The 12051-nt window shown below is 39.2% G+C and overlaps 1 protein-coding gene across 1 annotated transcript in view; it reads left to right on the top strand.

Annotated features, from left to right (window-relative positions):
* The window catches only part of LMBRD1 (LMBR1 domain containing 1), an 80166-nt gene that overhangs the window by 24619 nt on the left and 43496 nt on the right, over positions 1–12051 (top strand). Inside the window, exons 6-7 of the mRNA XM_056343857.1 lie at positions 2673–2761; positions 7578–7651. Of these exons, the coding sequence (XP_056199832.1) occupies positions 2673–2761; positions 7578–7651 (163 nt within the window). The remainder of the gene's footprint in view (positions 1–2672; positions 2762–7577; positions 7652–12051) is intronic.

Genomic DNA, 12051 nt, shown 5'->3' on the forward strand with positions numbered 1-12051 from the left:
TGGTTCAAAAAGGAATATTTCCCTGCCTGTTTGAAGGTAACCAGTTTAATTGCAATTTTCTAGAACTGTAGCTTTTAAAAAGCTATGATTATATGTCTAAATAGCCTATAAATAATTATGCAAATTATATTATAGCAAAATGTACTCTAGGGCAATTAGTTTAAATCTAGTGTGCTAGAAATTATTTTCCTAAGGATGATAGTTAATGGCACTCCTTGATTTAAGGATGAGACTTGGCCTATCTACACCTGTGTGTTATTAACCCTACCAAAAGTTAATATTTAAACTGTTTGTCTTGCATTTACTTCCTTGTTCTGGAGCCTAGCTACTGATCTAAATATTAATCGTAATATTCCCAGGATGTTTTTTTAAACAGCATAGTAGTTTGCTTCTATTCTTAAAATAACTGCAGTTACTCATTTCATTTGTGTCCAGAACTCTGTGTAAGAAATCACAGCTGAGCTTCTATGTTTGCTTGCACCAAGTTCGCAGCCACACCTGTAAAACCCTGCACTAGCACTTGTACTCTTTTTTTTCTGTAATAACTCTATGACCTGTATTGTCACAGTGATGACAGGTGAATGGAGTTACTTAGCATGGAAGCTTCTTAATCTGTTGATGGCTACTATGGCCTTCAGGCTGTGTTGACCATTTAATCAAAATAGCCAAGGCTTTTGCCAAATTTCTTCTTCTTTAGCGTGCATGAAGAATAGGCCTAAACTGCTGTGTGTTGTGCCGGTGCAATGATGGTCTGTGTTTTGGAGATACTCTGGGAGCATGGTCTGGATGCAGGTCTGTAGATGGCTAGGCATGCTAATTCTGTCTTGTTCTTTATGTGGCCTGTTAAGGTAGAGTCCAAAAAGTCTGTCCAAGTGGGCTAGTTAGCCTTCTGGCTACTAGTTGAGGGACCCTGTTCAGGATGGGAAAATTCCCAAGCATGCAGGAATCTTACCTGAATTTATAGCTCCTGCATTCCTTTTTGAGGCCCTTGATGCATGGAACTTGAGCAGGAGCAGAATCTGATGTCCATCTCCTTCAGTCAAGGTTTAGCTGAGTGTTAATTGAAGAGTGTGTATAATGGGTGCTGTGGCTTCTGCTCTGATTTGTGTCCTTTGACATGCTGGTTGTAGGTAGTGTCAGGAAAAAAACCCAAAAAACTCTTAAACCCTATTGCTGGTGGGGGTGGTGAAGGCAAGGAAATTAAGTATCAGGATGGTTTTTCATGTCACTTTTTCCCTGCATGTGGTCCATAGATAGCAAGTTTATATTGATGCTAAAATAAAAGAACTTGAGCTTGCTTAGTTTCCCAGTCTCCTATTTTAACTCCTTTTAGCAAATAAACCTGCAGTTAATTATATTGCTATCTCTTGTAAACAGAAATTTTGCCAAACTCTGTATTAATACCTGTGTCTTGATTTTTGCCTGGGTACTATTTTACAGGAAGAATTTCTACTAGAAGCAGATTAAAGGACAAAATCAATAATGGCAAGCATGGTTAACTTAAGTAAATGCTAGCCTTAATCTACTGGTTAGTCAAGAAGCTAGGAATCAAACACTTTTACAAGTTAAAATTTTAATCTTTAAAACTTAAGCTTTCCAGAGTTTGTGTTTGATCTTCATGTGATAAGTGCACACAGTTTAGCACCAACTTTTGAAATATATGCTTATGTTCTGTACTTGAAGCTTAAGGCATACTCCTGGAGGATGCATATTTGTTATTCACTGGTTTATTGGGACTTGAAGCAGGGATCTAATGATACACTCTTCTTTACGGAAGTCCATAAAAAATGCTCACAAGTATCTTTGGGATTTTGGGTTGGTTTCTTGTATTCTTTACCTAAAATGTTTCCCTCCAAATCTGACTTCCTTGTGACTTGAAGGTATTCTGGTTTATGCCTGAAAGCTATAGTTTCAGATTGGTATGGAGGTACTGGTTTTCCATCAGTAACAAAACTAGCTGGCTTGTCTATGGACATGCTGAAGAGTTACTGTTATTATTGGACTTTAGATGGCAGACTTGACAGGAAGAAGCTTCAGCTAGGGGACTGTTCAACATGACATTGTTCTGAGCACTCTTTGGTACTCTCTGCTTATTGGAATGTCAAAAATATTTAATTACATTCTCTGCAGTTCAGTTCTCTTGGCCAACTACAGAACAAGGAATGGAATGCAGCATATGTGTTGTTTTGGTTGTAATAATGGAAGATAAACATGCCCCTTTTATTAATGCTTGGTGTGGGAATCATTAACTGTTTTATTCTAGCTTCCAGAAGTGTGGATTTACAAGAGAATATGTTTCAGTTGATGCTTGAGCTTTTTTTTGGCTTTTGCTCCTCTGCATGCCTGTCAAACTAGGGTAGTAAATCAGATTAATACATCTTTTAATGATGCTTGAGTGTAGGGTCCTTACCTTTTGTTAGGATTGATAAATGGAAAATCACTTGTTCATTGACTGCAGACCTGACACTGCACAGACACATGAACTCTGCTGATCTAAATATAACATTTGACAGGAATGTGATTAAAATGAAACATTGCCTTCAGAATTTTATAAACCTAACATCATACAATTTTTCTTCAGGAATAAATGGCTTTCTGTTTTCTTGGAATTAGAATTCTTTTGATACTCTACTAGTAAGGATAAACAAAACTATTTTTTTTCTTTGTTACAGTGCCTTTGTTCCTTTGGATATTCCCAATAAGAAGAATTCCACAGAGTGGGAGAAAGTGAAACTCTTGTTCGAAGAGTTTGGAAGTAGTCGTAAGTTTGAGATTTCTGAGTTTTGCACAACTTGCTACTAACTTATTTTGGCATACTCATCATTGACTGAACAAGAAGACTAACTTCTGTGGTGACAGTTTTCTAACTTGACTTTAACTGCACACCTACACAAAATTTTTGCAATAGGATTGTTCTTTCTGTTCAGACAAAAAACCCACAAAAAACACATCTGTCTTTAAAGAGAGGAGACACTGGCAGTGTCTGCTTTCAGTACAGCCCCCGTTTGACAGCAAATATTCCAATGTTGTGTCCTATATTAGTAGTGGAGAGGGGAAAATACTTTTTTCTATGGAGTCTTTGTTTAACATAGCTTTTAAATGTTACTTGAATAATGAAGTTCCCTGTTTTTTAGGGTATGGTGAATCTGTATTTTGTTGTATGACAACTTTTGAGTGCTTACCTAGATAAATGTGGTACTGCTGTTCACTGTAAGAATGACTATGAAATGATTTTGCTTATTTAGACAGGAAAATCCTGTGTGTCTTATTTTTTCCCCCCTTTGTTCTCCTACTATTGTCCTCTTTAAATGTTTTGCTTGCATTTGTTTTACTGCTTTGCTAGGGCTGTAAAGAACTATTGTGAAGGCCAAACTCCCTGAAGTTGTATTTAACATTTAGCTTATGCAGTTCATGTGTTTAGCCGAGGTGTGCTTTCATAGCAAACGTGTGAAGAATGTGTTTTTACAGGTGAGCTAAGACACTTGCTGTCATTTTCCAAATGTTTCCAGAAAAGTGCTAACTAAATTTGTCTAACAAACGTTAACCCAAATGCGTAAGTGCTCTAATATTTGGGGTGTTGGTGGAAGAGAAGTTCAACATGGCTTGGCAACGTGCACTTGTAGGCCGGAAAGCCAACTGACTCCTGGGTGACATCAAAAGAAGCATGGCCAGCAAGTCAAGGGAGGCGATTCTGCCAGGCTACTCTGCTCTTGTGAGACCCCACCTGGAGTACTGTATTTGGCTCTGGAGTCCCCAGCATAAAACATGGATCTGTTAGTGTGTCTAGAGGAGGGCCACAAAGATGATCAGAGGGCTGCAGCACATCTTCTGTGAAGATGGGCTGGGAGGCTTGGGGTTTTTCAGCCTGGGGAAAGCTCCAGGGAGACCTTATAGCAGCCTTCCAGTACCTAAAGGGGGTCGCCGAGAAATCTGGAGAGGGACAGCTTACAAGGGCGTGTAATAATAGGATGAGGCAGAATGGCTTTAAACTGAAAGAGGGCGGATTTAGATTAGATATGAGGAAGAAATTATTTACTGTGAGGGTAGTGAGGCACTGGAACAAGTTGCCCAGAGTGCAGGTACCCCTGCCTATGGCAAGGAGGGTTGGAACCAGATGGTCTTTAAGGCCCCTTCCAACCCAAACCATTCAATGATTTTGATTTGTGCCTCATTCTTGCTATGTATCAGAGTATTGACTTCTGTCTGAATATTCTGGAATGTAATGCTACGAGCCTTGGTCAAGTTGCATTCTGCATTAGTCTAGGAATTTTGTACTCACTAGAAGTTCCTTGCAATGACACTTGCCAGCTCTATCAGCACTTGATGTATCCCTTCAGGGCCCATGAACTCAGTCAAGCTTCCTTAAGTATTCTCTAACCTGATCTTTTTCTACCAAGGGTACATCTTACTTTCAACCTTTCTCCCTGGTTTCCTGGGCCTGGGTTTCCTGAAGTCTGTTTTTGCTAGTAAAGACCAAGGCAAAGAAGGCATTCAGTACCTCAGACTCTTCCATGTCTTATGTCACCAGGGCCCCTGCCCCACTCAACAGCAGGCCCACGTTTTGCCTCATCTTCATCTGGTCACATATTCAAAGCTCTTCTTGTTGCCTTTTGACTGCACATCCTCACAGTCTTTCATGCTAATACACGCTGTGCTTTAAGCTGTGCTTGCAAGCATAGGAAATAGGGAAGACAAGTCCATAGCTCTTTTGTAATTTTGGCTGTTGGCCTGTTTGTGTTACTCTTGCTTCATAAGTATTCTGACAGCACAGAATAAAATGGTCCTTAAACTGTTTATACACGTAGTGACAATGGTTGAGCTGAGATGTAAGCTGATTTTTCTAGGCTACCTTGATATGGCTGTTAGTTAAATATGCAGTGCTCTACATGTCCTTGCTATGAAAGCATAGTATACTAATGCTTATTTTTAGTAAGACTTAATGATTAAGATGCTGGGTTGGGGTGTAGAAGTCTGGTTTTTAATTTCTGACTCTACCAGCATTCTCTTGTGAAGTTTAATTTCATAGGATAGTTGAGACTGAAGAGACGTCAGGTCATCTAGTCCAGTCTCCTGCAACAAAGAAGGCAGCTGTAAGGTCAGACCAGGTTGTACAGGGCTTTGTCAGCTAGCTCTTGAAAAAAACCAAAGGATGGATATTTCAGTGGAAAAAAACTTTTGCTCTTATCCAGTGTGGATAGGCACACTATCCATTGTCTCATGCTGAACTACTATGCACCACTGCAGAGCCTGGGCTCCACCTCCTTGATAAGCAGGCAAGCTGTATTAGGCCTCTCCAAAGCTGCCTGTGTTCCAGGTTGAGCAAGACTGGGTCCCTTAGCTTCTCTGCGAGGCCTATGCTCCAAGCTCTGACCAGTTCAGCTCTCCCCTTAACTTGCTCAGTTTTATCTGTCTTGCCTGTAGTGGTAACCTTAAAACTGGTTGCAGTATTCCCGATATGGTCCCTTCTCTTCATAGATGGGCACGCTCCTGTTGCTGCAGCCCAGGATGCTGTTGGACTACCATGCTGCCAGGGCACACTGCTTTCTTCTCTTCAGCTTGCTGTCTGCAAAGACACCCCCCCCCCCCCCCCCCGTTTGGTGTTTTTTGTTGTTTTTTTTTCTAGAGCTATTCCACAGCCATCAAGTCTCTGGTCAGTGTTGTTGCTAAAGTTCTCTTGTGTTCCAGATGCTGGAGAAATGAGGACAAAACTCCTGCCTGTTGTCTTTTCTTGTACATGTTATCCTGTTCCTATATTAACTTAACATTTTCATTTGTCTTTCTGCAGTTAACCCAAGAAAAACAAAGATCTTAATTTTAGATGTATGTTCTATGTCTGTTCGGTTTGTAGTGGGATTGCAAACTCATCTGCTGAGGCAGAACCTGATAATATACTTCTGGTGTACAATTACCCATTTTTCAGCCAGTTAGTTTCTTTGTGTTTCATTGAACATAGTTCAACATTTATTAAATGGATGTTAAATACTGGTTTCAAAGACAAGTGCAGGAGGATAATCAAATGTGTTGAAGTACATTGTGTGATACGTTGGAAATAGTGGTCACTTACATGTGAGGCTTTTCCCCTAAACTTGAACACAAGTAAAATTTTCACAAGCACTAAAAGAGAAATGGTGCTAGGTTGTGTGTTTTTTGTTTGTTGAGTTGGGTTTTTCCAGTTTTAAACATGGCTGTAGTATGATGCTTATGAACATATTGCTGTGAGGTTTGGCAAAGTTGTTTGGTATTACCTAGCAAATTTGAGCTGCAAAGTTGGATTTCGTTGTGCTATTGTACTAGCTTTTGATATTTTTGGAAGGAGGCCTATAGGGTTGGTCAGAAGAAAGATGCAGCTTCCCATAGAGGATAACCATAACAAGATTTCTCAGTTTGTGAGTGCCTGATGCTATGTTCAGGAAAAGGGATGGAGACCAGGTAATGAATGGAAACTGGCTGATAATTCTGTGTGAGTAGAAATAAATTTTTTGTGCTCTAAATCCTTGAATTGACTGGAGGGGAGGACAGGACATAGGGAGAACACTAAGTAGCTGAACTATTATGGCTGGGTGTAAAGTTGGACTTGGTTGCTTAAAGTTAATTTTATAATATAAAAAAAATATGCTTGTCAAAAAATAAAAAGCAACTGTTTAACCAAAAAAGTTTGCCATGTTATGTCCTGCATGGTGAGGTTAGGGACAGGACTGTTGTAAAAAAAAAAAATAAAATAATGCAGGAGGATTCTGGGAGTTTGTTGCCTTTGGGGATGAGTTTTTTAACACTTTTCTTCTACTATCCCTTTTCATGTCTAGAGTGATAGTAAGGCTACAGTAACTACTTAATCCCCTGACCTTTTTCCAGTTTGTACATCTGGGTGTATATCAGGGGTCCTCAAACTTTTTAACCAGGGGGCCGGCGTGCGGATGAAGTGGCAGAAGTCATCTGTGGCTGCTTGGTTTTCCCCCCCCGCAACCCCTGGCGGGGGGGAGGGTCTGTAAATACCGGAGGCCGGATTAAGGACCCTGGGGGGATGTATCTGGCCCATGGGCCGTAGTTTGAGGACCTCTGTTGTATATGATCTGAGTGAAGCTGAAGCATGCAGTCTGGCTTGTTTGGTTGTTACAGGATCCATGCTTGCCCTGATTCCTCTGGATAGTGCTTTATTACGAGAAATCAGGTGATAAACAAAACAAAGATGAACTGTCCAGAACGCATATGTAAATTGAGAGAATTATAACAATACCCTGTGGAGGCCAGAAATAAGTCAAGAGGCATTATACTGCTATGGGAGCAAGTTCATGGTGTCTAGTCAACCATTTGAATGCAACATTTGGGAACTTGTAGCAAAGGCGAGATGACTGTCCTGCTTCTTGGAGTATTGGTGGAGGATCTGCTCCCGATGAAAACCTATGCTAGGTGAATTTTCATCTGAGTTGTTATGACTGGTAACCATGTCTTTTTTTTTTTTTTTTTTTTTCTTCATTCTAATTAACTTAAATACTTCAAGAAACCAGTTCAGGAAGAAATGTTCTTATATCTCTAGGAGTTTTCAACAGGCTTTTTTTTTTTTTCTTTTTTTCCCCCAGATGGCTTGACTGCTCTTTCATTTTCCATTAGTTCCTTGACTGTGATTGGAATGCTGGCAGCTATCACTTACACAGTAAGTTGTTATGCAAATGTTTCAGCTTTTTACATTTATGATATTTGCACTTATCATGGGCTATACCTGTACAGAAGACTGTGATCATGCTAAATAGCTTCTACAACAGTATCTTCTGGCTCTGAATTTTCATGGTTTGAAACACTACTTTTAATTTCTTGGAATGAGAGGAACTTTTTTTACTGTGAGTTTAAGAACCACTGTTTCAGTACTCGAGTACAGATCAGACTTAATTTCAATGTGTTTCTCAAGGGGAGATCACATTATTCCTTATGGCTTGTAACACATTCACTGGCTCCGTCTGGTTTTAAGCCTTTGTCTCTTTCCCTGTGCAGCAGTGGAAAACTAAATATTGCTTGTTTTATTCACTGAATGATGGCACAACCTAGACTTAGTCTGGTCAGTCTATAATACTGAATGTAACCCTTGATACAACTCTTCTACGTGTTTAGTTTTATCTTTGCAGAGCTTGGCAATGAAAAGTCTGGCAGAATAACTTGATTTGTAAAGTACACAATGTTCTCTATCATAACTTTCCCTTTTTGTAAAAAGCTGTTCTTCATTCAAGAAATGAAAAAGCAATGTCTTTAACAGAGCATTGCTTCACAGTTCTGTTTCTAGAATTTGAGTAAGGGTAAATATCCATGCATGTCAGGATTCAGTTTTAAGTATGAAAAATCTTCTGTGATGTGTGCCTTTTAATCAAGAGTACCAAAAAAGTTAAAAGCAAATGGTTTGAAACTGCTTAGAGGCTTGCTTTTTAAAGCCTTGGAAGTATTTTTGTTAGTCCTAGGCATGCAACTAAACTGCTGCAGTTCCTTCTGTAGCTTAGAAGGATTTGAAAGTGTTCATTCTGTAACTGATTATAAATCATGATTATGGTTATGTTAGTTCAACTGCTTGACTCCTGCTTTTATGTTCAAAGGAGAGGAACCATTTTAACTTTTTACCTTTCGGCCAACATTTGATGTTTGTGTTTTCACTTGGTTTTTCCAATCTGTTCTATTTCTTCAGTCACTGAATAATCAGTCTGTGTAATGCATGTATTAACTTGTCATCAAGGTAAAATTTTCCAACTAAGGTGAAACATCAAAGCTTAAGATAGCTGCAGACAAAGCTTTAAAACTTGTCAGTAAATGATGTTTTCCTGATAGGTTTTAATCTTTAACTCAATGTCCTTGCTGAAATAACTTTCTCTTCCATTGCAGCCTGACTGTAACATAGTAAAGTTATTTCCATGTAGCTTTGCTAGTAAATTCTTAAGTGGCACCATAACAATAGCTCATGCAATACGCTATTTTGAAGCCTTGCTAGCCGAGGAAATGTTTTGTGGTAGCTTGCTGTCAGGCAAAGGATAATGGATAATATTATCATAGACTAAGGATATAAGAGAAGGGTATTCTATTAATAACTGGGTAAGGGGGTAAAGTACCTGCTAAATATACATTTAGACTCTTAAACCTAAATTGAGTAACGAGCATAGCTGATGGTTTTCTGTCTCTATACTAGTGACTTCAGCTGGTCTAAGTTAGAGCGGGATGATGGGAGGCAACTCGGTACAGGTTCTTAGATGTGTCAGAACACTGATAGCTCAGTGGCTGTCAGGCTCTGCAGTAGGTAGGAGAGCAATTCGGTGGATCAACTAGTAGGTATCTCATGTGAGCTGAATTGCTCTCAGTCCCATTGACTAAGTGCTTTAACTTGACCCAAATTATTTATTATTTTAAGCTTTTTCTGATGGACATGGTTCACTAGATCATCCAGGCTGTATAGCTGCCATCTAGATTGTATGCTTGTCAAAAAAGATCCAGACCTTTGCTTAGCCTGTAATAATATGTCAGCTTTTAAAATTGTTCCCCATAATCATGGATGGAAAGATTATACTCTTGTGCAGTTACATTACTGCAGAGCACATGTAGTGTTTTTTAGCTTCCTTGAGACTATAATTTAGAAGCAACTCATCAGCTGGGAGAACATCCTCAGTATTTTCTTCAAGCAGCTACCCAAGTATGGGTTTTTAACTCTTAGTAAGCATCTAAAATGCAAGATTGTCTTATTTTGCAGAAATTTATTGCTGACTGAAATGTAAACAGTTTGGAAGTTCTGTAACTTATTGCTAATATTCCTTACTTACAATGTTACTTCCCTATTTATTTTTGAGTATGGATTGGTTGTAAGCACCATTCAGCCGAGTATCACAATATGCTTCTGTCCTCAAAACTAGCTGAACCTGGAAATATGTGACTTGCATTTAATGTTCAGTAACTGCAGTGTGCTGTGTTTGTCTGTCTGTGTGCTTTCTCAGATGAAGACAACACCTCTGTCCTCAGTGTTGTTGCCTTAGTCTTGCTGTATTTAGGACTTGTACAGATACTGGATGGTAACTAAGGTGAAACATCAAGCATAAGAACTAAAATAGCCTGCTCTGAATGCCTTAATTATAAGGTTTTAGTCTAATTTTTTGCTTTGAAAACTTCAACCAAACTGTCGGTGCAAATTCCTGGGCATGGAATTCATATTTACTTTTAACTGCTGTATTTGATCTGTTCTGAAACTATCCCTTCTGTTTTATGGTAGGTGTTAGGGCAGGGTGGGAGAAATGGAGGAGCTATTTCACAAAAGTTCTAGGGATGAGTTCACACAGAAAGTGGTCATGGTCCACCTTGGATATGAGACTGGGTTTTTTTGTCATGTTTGCAGGCAATCGTAGAATCTTATGCTGACACAGGGAGCTGGCTTTGATACGTGTGTGGACTAAAGTACAAATGTGTCATGGAGAATGAAAACCACTTAAGGTCTGTGCTCAAAGTTGGAGGAGGAATAGATTATTTCTTTTTGTGCTGCAGTGCTTTTGTAACACTTTGCCTGCTGCCAGTGGTGGTCAGGCTTCCATATGAGCAATGCTGTTCTCATGGTCTGAATTGCAAGTGTGACCTCGATAGCATGTGGATGCCATGTACCTGCATTTCAGTTTATGCTGTTGGCTGGGTTTTTCCCGGTATGACTTAATGCAGAAGTTACTTCAGCAGTGAAAAGTTCCTGGTCTGTCACACTTCTCTAAGCCTTAGGGAGAGACTGGCCCAGAGTATGGCCTCTGTCTACAAGTTTGAATTACTCCACCCCCTTTGACTAGGAGGAGGAGAAGCATGATTCTGGAAGGGGTAACTGTTTGTCTCTTGGTAACTTCCCACTTCTCTGCGTTGTGGATTTTTTGCTGTTAGTCTTCTATAATAAAAAAATAATCACCTAGATAAGACAAAAGCATTAGTGCATGGGCAAGTCTTTAATGCTTGCCTCTGACTTCAGACATCTGATAAGTAGTTAGGCTCCTGTATTTTTCAGCCAGCCTTCTGCATACCTGTTAAAATGTTTGTCCCAGTTTCTAAAAGTGGGAGGCATTTGTGCTTAGTCATCAAACCACTAATAATAGGTAATTGGTGGTAGATTATTTTTTAAGCACAAAAAGAGAATAGCTTTATATAAGGGTGAACACAGGAACAAAGATACTTCAAAATCTTCCACAAATGCTTAGCAGATGATGGGGAAAAAAGGGTAGAGAGAATAGATGAGGAACACAATGTGTGGTATCTGAGTTACCTTGTCTCTGAAGAGAAGTGATCTCAGATCTTTGGTTTATACTAGTTAAGAGCTGAGGATTCATACTAGACATAACTGATTTTTTTTTTTGTTATATTCCCCTGACATCTGAATATTCTCAGGATGTTCCCATTGCCAGCATTGCAATTGTATTGTTTAAGGGGAGTTAAGAATGGGAGTATCTGTTCTTCTGTACACTCATATTCACCCCTTTTAAAGAAAAAAAAAAACTTTCTAAATGAGCATCTAGTGAAGGTCGTATTGTAATAAGTGACATGTTAGCAAGTACTTTCATACCTAATTAATAATGATTTTATGTTGAAAGCCTTCTACTTCAACATAAAATCCGAAAGTAAATAGGAATGCTGTGCCTGCACTGACTGCAATTGACTGAGTTCCTCTTGAAATGTTATTTGTGGAAGACTACCATGAAACAGATGAATCGAGTGATTCTATTTAAGTTGCTTGGTGCACAATTTATCCATTCTACAATTAGTCAAACATATGTTAACAATACTGCTTTGTGTGTAGCCTTGAGTGTGAAGAATTAGATTATGGCTGTTCTAAAACTGCACTTCCGCATTGTGGTAATATACAATACTGTGAGAAGTTGGGTAAAAGAAGCTTTGGCACTGACAGCAGGCAGCCTTGAATTTGAGTAGATACTGAGAGCAAAAGCTTACTTTTGTATGTATGTGCTCCTAGGATTTCTCTGTGAAAGCATATTCTGCTTCCACAGGAGGAGGGATGCAGGGGGGTGGTGTTCTTTGGATTGTAAATGGCTAAAGTTTAAATTATAGAAC

The sequence above is a fragment of the Falco biarmicus genome, chromosome 6, assembly GCF_023638135.1.
Source record: "Falco biarmicus isolate bFalBia1 chromosome 6, bFalBia1.pri, whole genome shotgun sequence".
In the NCBI taxonomy this organism is placed as follows: domain Eukaryota; kingdom Metazoa; phylum Chordata; class Aves; order Falconiformes; family Falconidae; genus Falco; species Falco biarmicus.